The 17,746-nt window shown below is 45.5% G+C and overlaps 1 protein-coding gene across 7 annotated transcripts; it reads right to left on the bottom strand.

The window, feature by feature from the left end:
* Positions 1 to 90: 90 nt before the first annotated feature.
* LOC128027516 (UBX domain-containing protein 1) lies at positions 91 to 17,328 on the bottom strand. 7 transcript variants are annotated; one of them, XM_052615202.1, is made up of 11 exons: positions 17,262 to 17,328; positions 8,840 to 8,902; positions 8,717 to 8,770; positions 8,442 to 8,554; positions 8,249 to 8,324; positions 7,975 to 8,166; positions 7,332 to 7,383; positions 6,742 to 6,864; positions 6,306 to 6,483; positions 4,148 to 4,282; positions 91 to 3,219 (listed from the first exon to the last, which is right to left on the bottom strand). In XM_052615202.1, exons 2-10 carry the CDS (start codon positions 8,896 to 8,898, stop codon positions 4,188 to 4,190), a joined length of 942 nt encoding a protein of 313 aa, XP_052471162.1. In that variant the 5' UTR covers positions 8,899 to 8,902; positions 17,262 to 17,328; the 3' UTR covers positions 91 to 3,219; positions 4,148 to 4,187. The 7 variants fall into 7 exon arrangements, with proteins under 7 accessions (XP_052471162.1, XP_052471161.1, XP_052471160.1 ...); XM_052615201.1 differs by lacking the exon at positions 17,262 to 17,328 and adding an exon at positions 15,452 to 15,597; XM_052615200.1 differs by lacking the exon at positions 17,262 to 17,328 and adding an exon at positions 9,014 to 9,159.
* Positions 17,329 to 17,746: the final 418 nt, after the last annotated feature.

Below are 17,746 nucleotides of genomic sequence, written 5' to 3'. Positions count from 1 at the left end.
AGTATCCGATTTAAAACCTACTAAAGTACCGGAACTAAAAAGTAAATATTCAAATTAACTGTAAATATCAATAATTAAGCAGATCAGTTGTTTTGGAAGTGATATGCAGTGTTTTAATTGAACAATTGATGAGATTAGATACTTAAGAATTTGTTAGATTTACAATCAAATGAGACAATAAAGCACATTATCACAGTATAGGGGTTGAACTTTCAATAGACATGTTCAATAACATTACAGCTGCATCAAACAGAAGATGTGCAAGATACAAGGTAAGACTGTTTCAGAATATCAATGAGGAAGAACCACCTCTTTAAAGGGTTAGTTCACCCAAAAAATAAAAATTCTGTCATTTACATTTCACGGGCTAAATATCACGTTATTGGTATTGTCGCTTCAAACTGCGGACATGGAAAAACAACCACAGACTTGGCAACACTGGTTGGCATATACTACACAGAGCTGTAATTCACTGACAATCTACAAAAAATCGTGGGTCGAAGAAACCCCAATCCCAATAACTTGAAATTTTTATCGGGGAACCTCCTGGAAACGCGCTTGGGCTAGTTTTGAGAAGCAACTGGGCAGGATTTGTTGTGAAAACCTGGCAACCCTGATCTGAACGCACGTGCTGGAAATATATACTACTAATTACAAGAGCGTCTTTACTGATGATATGCGCATGAAAATCGCATTAGATTTTTTTTTGCACAGCCCTACTGAAATTTCATTCACCTGTGGCAGGCAAAGAAGACATTTCAGCCGATCAGAATCTCCCTTGACATCAGTGAATCCAAACATATATTTTTACCACGCAAAACATACCATTTTAGTTTGCATGTGCTCCAGGTGTACACTGAAAAAGTGCGTCAGCATACAAATTAAAGGTTTAACCGGCAAGGCTTCAAAGGACATGCAAATAATGTACTGTTGTGAATATTTTATTTTTTTCCAATAAGTGTGTCCCATTTGTCCAAATTCAAAATATTGGAGAGGGTTTCTTTACCCGTCCCCTCCTCCTCAGACTTGACACACTAGGTTGCCAGATTGACGACACAAACAGGAACAACCGCACTTGACGATGAATAAAATGAAATGCGCTGTTTTTTTCTGCCAATTGGCGACCGGGGTGCCAAAATACAAACGGTAAGCGTTTACAGTAGGTGGGTTTCACAAACCAAAACAAAGATTGACATCACTGAATGTACGTTTTCAAAGGAGAATAACTGACTGTAGCATTGTTTTTCAGATAAACAAGAACGTTGACTTGGCATGTTTCTTAAATATCTGCAAACAAATTATGGTATTTTTATGCTTTAGTAGAGTTCAAAACCTGCATACAGCACCCTTTAACATTGGTTAACCAAAATATGGTGAGACATGCAATGAGTGAAATGTGGATTTGTTATAGCTACTGCAGAATGTGTACACGACATTATTACCATTATTTCAGAGGCCCAGCGTATTATAGAATCAGTTGAGATGACCATGCCTGGTTTGGCTGTGGTGCGTCTGAGAACATTGGGGTCTGGAGCGGAAAGCAGGACATTTGGATGTGGTGGATGCTCTGCTGAAGGAAACTGTGGAGCAGAGTAAATTAAATCCCCCCCCACTCATTTCCTTCTACTCTCTCAAACTGGCTTGCTTTCTTCACAAGCTGTGCAAGAACCATGCAGTTTTGGTGAGTGTAAGACCCTTCTTTCTAAAACTTCTTAAATTATAATCAGCCCTTTTGAATGGTATTACTGATCACCATACAGTGCACCACACTAGCAGTATTTCATGACTCTGGAATTTGGATCCTCAGGATAGTGGCAGATTGTATCAGAACCTTCTGGAGCTGGGGATGTCAAGTGACCTGGGAACTAATGGAGGTGGGGTTCTACAGTAGGTGGGGTTCTACAGTGTGTGTGGCCAAAGCTCTCGCTGCTCCTCTCTCCCCAAAAACCAAAATGGAAGTAACTTCAGCACAACTGTTAAAACGTGTATATTATGATAAATTACAAATGTATTAGTTGTTTTTACGTTTATACAAATGTATTTATTCACTACATTTCTATTTTTCCCTGTGTCGATTCGGCATTACTAGGTTACCTACTAGGTACTTAAATCTTTCTTAATGTTTTTCTTGTATGTTATGTGTTTAGCATGTAGGAGGAGCACCAGAAGCGACTGAAGGAACATGATGCAAAGAGACCAGCAGTGCTAAGAGAACCCCGATCTCCATTTTACATTCAGTTGTGAATTCCTCTTGAAAGTGCGCTTGCGTTTTTCCTCAAGCGATAATGATGATCCAGAAAAGATGAGTAAAATGGACGATGCATCTGTCTTGACGGCACCCACAATGCCTCCCATGACAACACCCCCTCCCTTTATGATGGGCAGAGACATGAGTGGATCATACGGGAGCTATGGCATCTGGTGCCAGGTAAAGGGTTGAATGAGCACATTAATATTGTATTGTTAAAGCACTGCATTTAACCCTGTAGGGGGCTTTTTTTTTAAGCTTTTAAAAGATCAAAAGTGCATCCCGATTTGAAGTATGTATTGTATACAAATATTGTCCCCGTGTCTCAGCAGCAATGGTATACAGGCTACCAAAACCCATGGAACCAGTACCATTAGTACTACCCTAGCAGTTTACATCCCTTCAAAGATGAGGTCTGGGGTGCTTCATGTGATCCACTCATACATCCTCAATCCTCCGAAACTCACAGCAGTGCGTAACTAGAGCAAATGTCAAAAGAGTGAGGGAGTGATGTTAAACCCTTTTCCAAACATGAATATTACAATTTGGTATAGCCCAATGCTTGATATTGACTATTCTAAGTTTCTGCTTATTTACATATTTTGCCTTTACGTCCATAGCCAATATAAAATTTAAAACTAAGACGAGTAAGAAAAATTTTATCGTTGAAAATGGCTTTTTTTCCATGTCGCAAAACCGAATGGAAACACCACCTTCTCAATGTTCATCACTGTGAAAACTCACTTCACCCTTTATGAAGCAATATCAACAGGTTTACGTTTAATGAAATTGATCAATTCACTTCATTGCTTGTTCGGTCCTTTAAGTGAAATCACTGCAGTCCACTGATTCATAGAGTCTCCATAGAGAAATCCTTTAGAACTTGCGCTGACGTCTGGAAGAACAGCTTGCTTCTATAATGGTTTCGCTTCATTTCTTGATAACAACAAGGACGGCAGAAGGCACCAAACCTGACAAGTAAAACAAAAGATCTGTAAATGCCAGATGTTAAGCACTAAGTCTGAAGATAAACAAAAAGCAAAGGTTAATTCCTCCTAGACAAAGAACTGATCATTTTAGTTCTATATCACTAATCAATATCAACCTTATTGAACCCTGGCCGGGTCCTTATTTGTGAACTCCACTCATGTTCCCTACAGTCAAAAGTGAACGGACACCTGAAATGTTTTGTTCATCTGTAAAATCAGAGTAATTTTTTTTTATTTTGCATTAAGATAATTTTATGGTACTAATTCACATTTGTGCAATAATTATCACATTTTCCTCCCTGAAAACAATAAAATTATTTTATTTTTCATATAAAAAAAAAATTGGTTGTAAGGCAAGGCAAGTTTATTTATATAGCACATTTTGTACACAATGGCTATTCAAAGTGCTTTACATAAAAGAAAGTAAAATAATCATGAAGAAAAATAATAAAAATAAAACGAGCAATTTTAAAACTTTCAAAATGATTAAAACATTTAAAAACAGAAAATGATTTTACATAAAAAAAAAAAATAATAATAATAATAAAACAGGGAAAATATAGTGCAATCAGTTCGGACATTGCACAGTGCTCATTTAACAAATGCACAGCTAAAAAGATGCGTTTTGAGTCTAGATTTAAATGTGACTAGTGTTTTAGCTCATCTGATCTCTTCTGGAAGCTGATTCCAACTGCGGGCAGCATAGTAACTAAAGGCGGACTCCCCTTGTTTTGTGTGAACCCTTGGTATTTCTAACTGACTTGATCCTAGTGATCGGAGTGCTCTGTTAGGTTTATATTCAGTGAACATATATGCAATATATTTCGGTCCTAGGTTATTTAGTGACTTATATACGAGTAAAAGTACTTTAAAATCAATCCTAAATGTAACTGGAAGCCAGTGTAAGCACCTGAGGACTGGTGTGATATGCTCAGATTTTCTGGTTCTCGTCAGAATCCTGGCAGCAGCGTTCTGGATGAGCTGCAGCTGTCTAATGGTCTTTTTGGGAAGGCCAGTGAGGAGCCCATTACAATAGTCCACCCTGCTGGTGATAAAGGCATGAACAAGTTTCTCCAAGTCTTGACTGGAAACAAAACATCTAATTCTTGCAATGTTTTTTAAATGATAGTATGCTGATTTAGTTACTGCTTTGACATGACTACTGAAACTAAGGTCTGTCTCCAGAATCACCAAGATTGCATATGCATTCACCTTGAACACTTCATCTTCGTTTCCAAATGCAATGACTTCAGTTTTTTCCTTGTTTAACTGAAGAAAGTTCTGGCACATCCAACTATTAATTTCATCAATGCATTGGCAGAGGGAGTCAATGGGGCTGTAGTCATTTGGAGATAAGGCTAGGTAAATCTGGGTATCATCAGCATAGCTGTGATAGGCAATTTGGTTCTTTTTCATTATTTGACTTAGTGGGAGCATATACAGGCTAAACAAGAGTGGTGCAAGAATTGACCCTTGTGGGACTCCACATGTCATGGACGTCCACTTAGACTTATGCTCTCCTAGACTCACATAATAGCCTCTCCCTTCTAAGTATGATCTGAACCATTTGAGTACCATCCCAGAAAACCCGACCCAGTTTTCCAGTCTCTCTAGTAGCATGTTATGATCGACAGTGTCAAACGCAGCACTGAGATCTAGCAATACCAGCACCGATATTTTGCCAGAGTCACAATTTAAGCGTATATAATTTATTATCTTAATGAGTGCTGTCTCTGTGCTGTGATGTGGTCGGAAACCAGATTGAAAATTGTCCAGGTATCCATTTGAGTTTAAGTATTTGTTCAGCTGATTAAAAACTACCTTTATCTATAATTTTGCCTAAAAGGAAGATTAGATTATTTTTAGGGAGTTTGGAAATGTCCCAGAAAGAAGTGAGGCATTCACCACTTCTAAGAGATCTGCTTTTAAGCAGTCAAGCACACTTTTGAAAAAAGATGTGGGAAGTGTGTCAAGACAACAGGTTGATGATTTTAGTTGCTGGACTATGTCTTCCAGAATTTTGCTATTAATTGTTTCAAAAATAGACATAGTATCTTCTTGATATTTTGGCCGAATCTGTCTGACCTCTGCATTACTTGAGGATGTGCTAATCGCCTTCCTGATATTTATGATCTTCTCAGAAAAGAAAGAAGCAAACTCATTGCATTTGCTGTCTGATAGCATATCACTGGGAATCTGACTTGGGGGGGGGTTGTCAGTCTCTCAACAGTGGCAAAAAGAGTACGAGTGTTATTTAAAAAAAGGTACATGTCATGTCACTGTTTAATCACAAGAGCAGTTTGTGAATTGCCTGGTTGTTTTAGACACAATTAAATATTTTAATTAGGTGGAAGATTTTTTTATGTAATTTAAACCATTTCAAAGACTACTTTTTGTCAAGTTTTTGATATTTTATTAGTGATTGTGATTTGAAGTGTTAATTTTTACATTATGATTACAGTCAAACCTGAACATTGTGTAAGAAAGAGAACACAAGGAAGCATTTAGTTTCCCATTTTTTGATTCAGAAATTATGAATGCAATTCATTCAATCATAAGGCTTTATGTAAACATTTTTCAATGAACATCTATTTTTAGTAACTGTTACAGACATCAGTATGTGTGAGTGGTTGTCTATGTATTTTGTTTCTCCCCTTCACTCTTGTGTGTATTTTCTTCATTATGAATTAGTAAATTTATTTCACAAATTTGCAAACTTTTCTCTGAGTCACAGTTTCACCAATTCACAGGGGTGTGTGGGTGAGTGTGTGTCTATTTCACACTCTTGGCATTTTAAAGTTTGACTCCTTCATACTGTATGCTTTTTTTTCTGCATCATGGCAGAAAATACCAGACTTTTTTTTTTTTTTTTTGTGACCATTTAAGCATGTTCAAACCATGCCCTCAGTTTTTTTTGTTTTTTTTTTTGATTGTGTTCCCATACCAATTGAAATAAGTCACCAGATTTCATAGCACTCCAATGAAGCTACGTTTTTTTTAACATTTCTAAAAGTAAAACTGTTCAGTCTAAAGTGACCAAAGAATGCAAGAGGCATAAGTTGTCTTACCCAGCTCACTCAGGGGTTTTTCCATGTCTAGATCTGTGAACACACGTCTGGGATATGGGGTGATGAGGTTGAAATCCTGTCCGTTTGCTCCATTCATCTGAACATAGACTCTCACAGCAGCCAGAGGCTCCTGAGCCTTGAACACGGTGCTCATGGTGGATCCATCTAGAAGACGCACCTATTGACCAAAGTAGGATTACATTTTTATATATATATATATATATATATATATATATATATATATATATATATATATATATATATATATATATATATATATATATATATATATATATATATATATATATATATATTAAATCATTCATCTTTAAATACCTAAATCCAATTTTAAATCTTTTCCATATGCTCAATTCAACATCATTCTGGAATCTATGGACCACTTGAACACTGTGTTAAGAGTGAAAGGAGGCAGTACCTGTATCCGACAGTCATCGTAGTCTTTCTTAGGAGGAGAAGCCTCTTGGTTCTCAGGTGGAGACTGCAGAGGGGCTTCAGACGGGGGAGATGACAAACCCGTGCTTGATGAACCACCTCCAAACTGCAGAGGTTTTTGTTATTTATTATATATATATTTATATACTTGATATACTAGTAGGCACATAAGATATAATGGTAATGTGCGCTACGCTAACAGAGTGTTAAAAGTATAAAAGATTGGATGACCAATAATATTTTTTCTCCTGTTAAATTCGGATAAGACAGAGATATTACTTAATTGGACCAAAAAAACAGTACACAGAATTTTGTACATTACAATTTGCATCTAGAGGGACATGTTCATCCTGCTTTCTACAATAAACAAGCTACAGGTAGTCCAAAATGCAGCAGCTTGAGTCCTTACCAGGTCAAAAAAATATATGATCATATTACCCCAATTCTACAGTCTCTGCACTGGCTACCTATTATAAACTATTATTACTCACCTATAAGGCCCTTAACTATTTGTATTGTGAAGAGCACTATGCAAATAAAAATTAATTGAATTGAATTTAAAAGCATTAATACCTTTCGTGCTCTCTCCTCTCTGTCTCGTGCAATCTTTTCTTTAACTCGCTGCCTGAGAAAGGATCACACGTTATTACTAGTGGTTCTCAACTAGGAGGCCCCAAAATGACTTAAAATATGTATATAAAAAAGGACATATATATATATATATATATATATATATATATTCCTTTTTTTATTTACAAATTACTTTCAAAAATTACAACTTTTTAATTTCAAAAGAAAATTGTCAAGACCCGGAAATATTATGTTAAATGAATGAAAATCTTTTATCTTAATGGCCATTTTTATAAAGAAAAAACATTTTCATAGTTATGCCAAGCTCTAAATTGTTTCCGTCAGAGAATGGGAGTAAATCTTTGCGTTCCTCCTCTTCTCTAGCTTTCTTCCTAATCTAGTTGCCTAAGAAACCTGGTTTTGTGTACTCTGACTACTGTTGGCTCTTTGATGAACTGCATGGTTCCTTTTTTTCAAGTCACTTTGGATAAAAACTTTGACTAAATGCTTTAATGTAATTCTTATTCAGTAAATCACAAGGTTTATTTGAAATTAAAAAAGAATAATAACCACTGAATTCAAGTTAAAACTTAACTGAAAGTGCTTGATCAAAGTCAAACAGGCAATGTATCCGTGTTCATCTTACTTGGCAAGCCTGTCCTCCATCTTCTCTCTCCTGCGCTGGTCCGCTAGCTTCTTCATTTCGTCGTCTTGAAGCTTCTGTTTAACATGCAGCAGCTCTTGGCCCTGTTTCATCCTCTGCTTCTCTCTTTCTATTTCCTCCTTTCGTTCTCTCTCACTCTTCTCCTCCTGTCTTATCTTCATCAACTCCTCCAGTCTGGAGGAAGGGAGCAATACTTTGCGTCAGCTTTTAAATCTGTGCTTTTTACATAAATACATCAGCTGTAGAAAGCACAAACCGTTTAACTTGTTCCTTCCTTTCTTCCTCTGAAATAGGTTGTTTAGGATCACCCTCTTGTTCAGCCACTTCACTAGCTGTTGTTTTGGTTAAAGACCAGAATGAAAGAGGAAAGTAACATTTCGTGTTGGGTGATGAAATGATGACCACAGTGTTTAGTTGAGAGTAAGGCGCATCAGAGGAGATGGACATACGTTCAGGAGGTTCTGTGGGAGACTGGCTCTGTTCTTCTGTTGTGCCGAGAGTATTTCCAGCGGGCGAAACATAAGGCTCATCTATATCTGGATCATTCTCATGCTCCATTAACCTGTACAGTTATCGAAAAGTGTTTTTGATTTATTACAATTATTATTAAAATATTCTATATTTAAATGGTACATTTTTGCTGTTTTCCATAAAATGAAAATGTATAGTGATGACTGGCTACCAGATTGAGTTGTGATTTATTTTAAAACATATGACGACTCACCAGTCCATGGCTCTCTCAATGCCCTGGTTTCCAGTATGTGCTACTGCCTTCTCCCTACAAAACAATCACAGGGTGAGTGAAAGTACTGGATCAGTGTGTAAACAGAGAAAAATCATCACTTACGCTCGGTTTCTGTCGAAGCCCATTTCCAGCAGACTATCAAATGTAGTGCACTCAGCCATTGTGCTGAAAATAAGTTTATTATTGCATTATAACAACACAGTGACATTATATCACAGATAAATAGTAAATAAATATATGTCACAGGTCGGGGGGGCCAAGCCAGACTGCACCCACCCCTGAAACCCAGGATCACCTCGGGGAGCGTACCAGAAGAACCATACGGACGAGAGTATAAAAAAATGAACAAGGTTTTATTTGATTAAAAGCAATTTAAAAGTTCAGTGTTCCTTCCGTGTCTCCCGACCAGAACGGAGCCAGACCTCGGACGCCGGGAAGGCGTGGAGTCGTCGGCAGTTTGTGCCTGTACGGGGCCAGCAAGAGCCAGGGTAGTCGGTCACCTGTCCCGGAGTGAGGGGGGGTATCCGGGTAAGTAGAGCTCGTGGATGTTTCGGTCGAGACCGGGAAAAGGAATAATTCTCGTGTCCACCTCCTTCTACAGGGACATCACATGCAGCATTCGGCCCAGAGAATCCTGCGATCTGCACAGCAGAGTAAGTAATCAACAGCAAGTATGCGTTCTTGAATAAGTAGTGGGGCTTACGGCTGGGAGAGGCTTCGGTTGTGACCGGGAAAGGAATAATTCTTGTGTCCACCTCTTTTCATAGGGACATCACATGCGGCATTCGGCCCAGAGGATCCTGCGATCTGCACAGCAGAGTAAGTAATCAACAGTAAGTATGCGTTCTTGAATAAGTAGTGGGGCTTACGGCTGGGAGATGCTTCGGTTGTGACCGGGAAAGGAATTACGGTGACGGTGGTGGGCTCTCGGGGTGGTGAGCGTCCGGCATTAACTCTATATATCTTCCCCCCACTCTGTAACTTCACTTCAAACGATTTATTGTGCAACACACCACTTCAGACACGGCACACCCACTCTTAGTGCAAATAGAGCCAGCACTCACCCAACGATGACTCCGTCCACTTCACAACGTTATCACTCCCAGTCCAGATGTATACAATTGATTGAAGTCCCAGATCAGGTCTCTTAACTTCCCTCCGATAGTGATGGCGCGGCCTGGTCTTCACTTACTTTCCAGAGCTCACACTCTTTCTGTCCTGAATATCTCCACTCGATCGCTGATATATCTGTTACACAGCCAGATAACCGAAACCCCACAATAGTCTTCAAATACCTCCACACGCCAGCCCAAACGTCCCAGGAATTCACCTCTCCTAGGGGAACACGTCCAAAGAGAAGAACCACACACGGGGGCAAGCCAACCAGGAAGAATAGCCGGGAGAACGAACGACCAAATAGAATCCACAACCCCCCTCATGGTCTCTGCACTTCTCTTTTTATGTGGTTACTCCGCCTCCATAATCCTCTCACAGATCGCCACATCAAACTCCCCACACCAGATGTCAATCTGTCATTAGCGTTGTTATTGCGACATCGGGCGCAACCCGGAAGTGGACCGGTGTTACCGCGACACCGTCCCGAGGGGAACACAAAATTCCGGCGGGACTTAGTTCCGCTTCCCTTTCGTCACCCCGTGACATACCCCCCTGCCAAACCGTTCTAGTCCCTAGAACGCCTTCCAGTCGCCCATTCTCCATAGCGTGCCGGGGGCCGACCTCGGCTCTCCCTCTGGGACCGTCGTGGTGGCGAGACAGGGTCGATGTCCGCAGGCATATCCATCGGGTCTCTGGGGGCCATTTCTGCGGGGACATTTCCCCGTTCTCCTGGGATCACGGCCCATCCTGCTATCCACGGGGCTACAGCTTCAGGCTCCTTTGGCGCCTCCTCTACGGGGCTGGGATAGTTCGGACAGGGGCGGATCATGTTCCGATGGACCACTCTAGCGGGCCCGGCTTTTCCTTCGGGCCGAATTGTATATACTGGCTGTCCAGGCCGCTGCTGGCCCTCGACCACGTATGGTGCATTCTCCCATCGGTCACTGAGCTTCCCCTTCCCTTGTCGCCGGTTGTCCCTTACCAGGACCCTTTCTCCTGGGAGAAGGGGGGCTTCCCGAGCCGTCCGGTCGTACAGCCTCTTGTTTTTCTTCCCAGCCGCTCGGATCCGTCCCGAGACTTGCTCGTATGCAAAATGGAGGCGTTGGTGGTGGCGCCTTACCCATTCAGTTACGTTCCCCTCCTCCTCGGTTGCTGCCGTCCCCAGCCATAAGTCGGTAGGCATCCGCACATGCCTGCCAAACATCAAATAAGTGGGGGCGTAGCCCGTGGTACTGTGCGTACTATTATTGTAGGCCTGAACCAGATTTGGTAGCGCACTCACCCAGTCGCTCTGATGTTCTTGGTCTAGCGTGCCGAGCAAGTTCAATAGGGTCTGATTGAACCGCTCGCATCCGCCATTTCCCTGGGGGTGGTAAGTAGTGGTATGGGTCTTGGTGCAGCCGTACACTTTACACAGCTCTCTGATTACCCGGGACTCGAAGTTTGGCCCTTGGTCCGAGTGTAGGAACTCGGGGCAACCGAACGGCTGGAAGACAGCTCTCCACAGAGCAGTGGCGGTGGTGTTCGCCGTCTGGTCCAAAGTAGGAATGGCCCAGGAGTACTTGGTGAACAAGTCGGTAATGACAAGGATGTTCTGATAGCGGTCTGCCGGCCGACCCAAAGTCAAGAAGTCCATTGCGACTATGTGGAGAGGAGCCTTTGCCTGGATGGGGACCATCGGTGCTCGTGCCTCCTTCCTGGCTTTGAACAAGGTGCAACGAGGACAGGCCTGAACGAAGGTACGTACCGTTGCTTCTAGGTCGGGCCAGTAGAAGTGTCGCCTCAAGAGAGAGACCGTTTTCTCGTGCCCTTGGTGGCCCAGCTGATCATGGTACGCTATCAAGAGCTCTCGTACTTGGCCTTCGGGGACAACGATCTGTCGGAGTTCCTCGTCCAGCCCCGGATCTCGGACAGACCTACAGAGTACTCCCTCCTTCACCTGTAGTCTGGCCCATTGTCCCAACAGCTTCCTTCCTGTTCCCCCTTGGGCCCGTTGTTCGGCCAACGTCGGTTTTCGGCCCCGTTCCAGCCATCGCATCAAGCCACTGATCTCCCTGTCGGCCTGCTGTCGCTCTTTCCAGCGGCAGGGGTCCCATCCCCAACTCACAGGCATCCCCTCATGTTGAGTCCCCGGCGCCTCCACAATGCCCACCATATACTCCTCTCCTTCGGGGTCTGGTGTGGGTTCCGGTGGGTCCCTCGGACCTTGAGCTTCCGGGAGTCGGGACAGGGCGTCAGCGTTGGTGTTCTCCCGTCCTGGCCGGTATCGGAGCTGGTAGTTGTAATTGGCCAACTGGGCCACCCAGCGCTGTTCCACTGCCCCCAACTTCGCCGTCTGTAGATGTACTAGGGGGTTGTTATCAGTTACTACCGTCACCTGGGCACCCCACAAGTAATCTTTAAACTTTTCGCTGAGTGCCCATTTCAGCGCCAGCAGTTCCAACTTGAAGGAGCTGTAATTGGCGTCGTTCCTCTCTGCTGGATGAAGGCTCCGGCTTGCGTAGGCTACGACCCGCTCTACACCGTCCTGTTGCTGGGCCAACACGGCCCCCAAACCCAGGTTGCTAGCGTCCGTGTATAGGACAAAGGGCTTGGAGAAGTCAGCATACGCCAGAATCGGCGCCTGCAGCAACTCGTCTTTCAGTCGCCGGAACGCAGCCTCACACTCGGGGCTCCATAGGATAGCCGGCGATCCGCGACCTCGGGGGCGTCCTGTCCCAGCCAGCAACTGATTTAGGGGCTTTGCGATCTTGGAGAAGTCCTTGATAAAGCGGCGGTAGTACCCCACGAAGCCCAGGAATGACCGGACCTGCTTCACTGTCTGCGGGGCAGCCCACTCTCGCACCGCCGACACCTTCTCCGGGTCGACCGAAACTCCCGCCGCGCCCACACAGTGTCCCAAGAATTTGACCTCCCGCCGTAACAGATGGCATTTGTCCGGCTGGAGCTTCAGCCCATATTTCTCCATGGCCCCGAAGACCTGCTCAAGGTGTTGTAAGTGGGAGTCGAAATCTGGGGAATAGACAATCACATCGTCCAGGTATACCAAGGCGGACTCCATCAACTGACCTCCCAGGCACCGCTGCATCAGCCTCTGGAAGGTGGCAGGAGCGTTGCAGAGGCCGAAGGGCATCCGGTCCCACTCAAAGAGACCGAACGGGGTGGTAAAGGCGGTCTTCTCCCGGTCGGCCTCAGCCACTTGTACCTGCCAGTAGCCACTTGCCAAGTCCAGCGTGGAGTACCATGCCGAGCGTGTCAAGCCAGCCAGGGAGTCCTCGATCCGGGGTAGGGGGAACGCATCCTTCCTAGTGACCAGGTTCAGCTTGCGGTAGTCGACGCAAAACCTCCATGCGCCAGTCTTCTTCTGTACCAACACGATGGGAGCTGCCCACGGGCTGCTGCTCTCTCTAACAACCCCTCGATTGAGCATACCTTGCAGCAGTGTGCGGACCTCCGTGTACAGGGTAGGTGGGACGGGTCGGTACCTTTCTCTACTGGGCTCTGCATCTCCGGTGGGGATCCGATGTTGCACGACGTTGGTGCAGCCGTAGTCCTCTTCGTGTGCCGAGAAGACATGTTGCCACTTGCTCAGCAGGTCTCGCAGCTTCCTGGCCTGTGTCGGTCCCAGCTCCTCCCCTTGCAGGGAACTTCCCTTCAAGTGGCCGGGCACCTCCTCCCCTAGACTCTGGGGCGACGAGCTCGCTTGGGTAAGGGCCACTTCCACCACCGCGGGGTGTACTTGGCGAAAGCTCACGTCCTGGTCCTCCCGCACCTGATGGGATTCTACCGGCGTTACCTTGACCAGCCGCTGATGTTTATGTAGGTGCACAACATGGGGCGTCCCGTTCCGAACTCTCACCGGGATCCGTCCTCTTCGTACCACGGCCAAACCTCTGGCGACTTCTACCTGCTGGCCATCCCAGTGGGGCTCCACCAACACCCATTCCTCCGCTCCCACGTCCCGCTGGAGGACTCGCACCCATACTAGGGCCTCGCTGTTCGCTGGCACGGACAGGGCATAACGGCACGCTACCCGACCTGTCCCTTCGCGGCCTTGCCGGGCCCGGGACATCTGGATCCGTCTGCAGTCAGCGGCGACACGTTCCCATTCCTGTTGCTCGGCCAGCGAGCTCCCTCGAGCGGGCGTTGCCCGAAACAATTCTTCCCAACATGCAGATAATACATTCATACCTAGCAAGGCCCGGTGACTCCCCAGACAGTGGTCCTTTACGATGATCACTCCCTTCTGGGGCACGATCACTCCGTGGATCTCCAAGTCCGTCAGCCTGTAGCCAATGTAGGGGATGTCCAGACCATTTGCTCCTTTCAGGGAGAGCCAGGGAGCCTCCGTCCCATGCATCCTCTGATCTCCAAACAGCTCTTGCGACAGGCTCTCTGCGAATAGGGTCACCTGGGATCCGGTGTCGACGAGACAGGGCACCTTCACACCACACACCTGGACCTCCACCACTGGGCTATGCCCGACCAGCCTGTCCTTGGAGCCTGCTCCGATGGGTGGGTCATCTAAGGGGGTCCCGACCACACGACCCACTGTGGCCGGTCGACCTAAAAACCCCCCTCCGAACCTCTTCGAGGACCACACTGTCGGCTGTAATGGCCTGGTTGGCCACAGCGGTTGCAGATAGGTCGTCCTTGCTCGTCCCATTCAAACTGGGGCCGGTTGGGCCGGTTAGGTCGCCTCCCTGCGTCCCTGTTCCCGTCCGAGTACACCCGGTCCCGCGAGATGGGCCTCACCTCTGGCCTGGTAGCCCCAGAACGCAGCTCGTCCACGAGCGTCTTGGTTAGCTCCGCCATCTGCTCCCGGACATCCTTTAGGAGTTCGAGCTTCAGAGTCTGTTTCCACTCTGCCATGTCGGGGACAGCCACTGCGGAGCTACTTACGGCCGCACACACAGGGGGTTCTTGCACCTCAACCTGATCGTTCTCCAATGCCACCGCTTCCTTCTTTAGGTCTTCGAAGGTGAGTTCCGGCTCCCTTCTGAATTGGACTCTAAGTCCCTGGCGTACCGGGCCTTCCCTTAGCCCCAACAGGAATTGGTCCCTCAACAGAGTCTCGCTATCTCCGAGACCATGGTCTGGGCGTCCCTGCAGCCTGGTAACTCGCTCCCGTAGTTGGAGGGCGAAAGCTCTGACGGATTGGCGGGGGCCCTGCTTGCTGCTGAAGAACTGGGCCCGGAGAACCGCAGTTGGAGTGGCGTCACCATACCTTTCCGTCAGGAATCTGAACACAGACTGGGCGGTGGTTCGGACAGCTTCGGGGGCGGCTTGGACTTCCCGCCGCGCTTCCCCGTCAAGGGAGTTGAGGGCAAACTGTAGCTGTTGGGTCGCGCTCAGTCCCTGTAGCCCGGCCAGATATTCGATCTGAGCCCGCCATTCGGAGAGGCGCACCTCTGACTCATTTCCTCCATATTTCTGGACCCAGGGGTTTCCCATGAACACTGGCATGACTCGGGGTGGGGCCCCCAGTGCCTCGTCGTCGGCCATCTGAGAATCCCTGGTCGCTCAACCCGAGGTGAAACCCTGCCGACTACGCCAAATCTGTCACAGGTCGGGGGGGCCAAGCCAGACTGCACCCACCCCTGAAACCCAGGATCACCTCGGGGAGCGTACCAGAAGAACCATACGGACGAGAGTATAAAAAAATGAACAAGGTTTTATTTGATTAAAAGCAATTTAAAAGTTCAGTGTTCCTTCCGTGTCTCCCGACCAGAACGGAGCCAGACCTCGGACGCCGGGAAGGCGTGGAGTCGTCGGCAGTTTGTGCCTGTACGGGGCCAGCAAGAGCCAGGGTAGTCGGTCACCTGTCCCGGAGTGAGGGGGGGTATCCGGGTAAGTAGAGCTCGTGGATGTTTCGGTCGAGACCGGGAAAAGGAATAATTCTCGTGTCCACCTCCTTCTACAGGGACATCACATGCAGCATTCGGCCCAGAGAATCCTGCGATCTGCACAGCAGAGTAGGTAATCAACAGCAAGTATGCGTTCTTGAATAAGTAGTGGGGCTTACGGCTGGGAGAGGCTTCGGTTGTGACCGGGAAAGGAATAATTCTTGTGTCCACCTCTTTTCATAGGGACATCACATGCGGCATTCGGCCCAGAGGATCCTGCGATCTGCACAGCAGAGTAAGTAATCAACAGTAAGTATGCGTTCTTGAATAAGTAGTGGGGCTTACGGCTGGGAGATGCTTCGGTTGTGACCGGGAAAGGAATTACGGTGACGGTGGTGGGCTCTCGGGGTGGTGAGCGTCCGGCATTAACTCTATATATCTTCCCCCCACTCTGTAACTTCACTTCAAACGATTTATTGTGCAACACACCACTTCAGACACGGCACACCCACTCTTAGTGCAAATAGAGCCAGCACTCACCCAACGATGACTCCGTCCACTTCACAACGTTATCACTCCCAGTCCAGATGTATACAATTGATTGAAGTCCCAGATCAGGTCTCTTAACTTCCCTCCGATAGTGATGGCGCGGCCTGGTCTTCACTTACTTTCCAGAGCTCACACTCTTTCTGTCCTGAATATCTCCACTCGATCGCTGATATATCTGTTACACAGCCAGATAACCGAAACCCCACAATAGTCTTCAAATACCTCCACACGCCAGCCCAAACGTCCCAGGAATTCACCTCTCCTAGGGGAACACGTCCAAAGAGAAGAACCACACACGGGGGCAAGCCAACCAGGAAGAATAGCCGGGAGAACGAACGACCAAATAGAATCCACAACCCCCCTCATGGTCTCTGCACTTCTCTTTTTATGTGGTTACTCCGCCTCCATAATCCTCTCACAGATCGCCACATCAAACTCCCCACACCAGATGTCAATCTGTCATTAGCGTTGTTATTGCGACATCGGGCGCAACCCGGAAGTGGACCGGTGTTACCGCGACACCGTCCCGAGGGGAACACAAAATTCCGGCGGGACTTAGTTCCGCTTCCCTTTCGTCACCCCGTGACATATACCCACCCCCACTTCATCCTCCACAAAACTTCCTTGGAGTTAAAGAGTTTTGAAGATATTTTCAAAAAACATTTAAAGATAAGTTTTAAGTTATTAAACTTGTATACAAAATAAGTTACTGCAACTCTTCTGATTGACATGATCATATCCTCACTACGCAAAACAAATCTGACTCATTAAATAGTTAATCTAAGTGTGGCAGCAGCCTATATTTATTCTGATAGATACATGATCTAATCCAGTTAGCTGGCAGGCTAACACTGAACAGCCTTCAGCAACAGCAAATTATTATTTTGCATAACTAGTATCTTATAGAGAGCGGTTGAAAATTTTCTTTATAAAGTAAAAGCTGTTTTGTATATCAGGAACGATATTTTTAAAACTTAATTTCATTAATAATTAGTCGTTATATAGCTACTTACATTTGTTTCCAGCCAGCACTGGGTTGCGTCCACACACATCTACGGAAAGCCGCAAGGATCAATTCGCTTTCTCTGCTCTACCATATGATTAGCATGGAGGTTTCAAAGAGTAAACACAATAACACTAATTATTATCCGTATATAATAGTTATATATAACCGTATAGTAGGGGGAAATTAAGGTAACTCTATACACACTTTTTTTTTTGCCATTGAGATATATTTTTCCAATCAAGTTGAATCCATTATTATATATTTGACTAAAAAGAAAAGAAAAGGCTTTATATTTGCAATTAACCACATATTTTGAAATGGCTAGTCATGAAATGGCATAACTTTAAACAACAGTCAGGTTTAATTTTAAGGACATTTATTGGCATCATTTGCTCAATGCATGACTAAAACCATCCAAAGTGTCCAATGTCCATTTTCACTCAGTGAGGGGTTTAAGGTGAAGACGTGATGTTACTCAGGTGGATGTGCAAA

This window comes from Carassius gibelio, chromosome A14, assembly GCF_023724105.1.
Source record: "Carassius gibelio isolate Cgi1373 ecotype wild population from Czech Republic chromosome A14, carGib1.2-hapl.c, whole genome shotgun sequence".
In the NCBI taxonomy this organism is placed as follows: Eukaryota; Metazoa; Chordata; class Actinopteri; order Cypriniformes; family Cyprinidae; genus Carassius; species Carassius gibelio.
The sequence above is the reverse complement of the archived record's forward strand: the minus strand, read 5'-3'. Positions and strand labels throughout refer to the sequence as shown.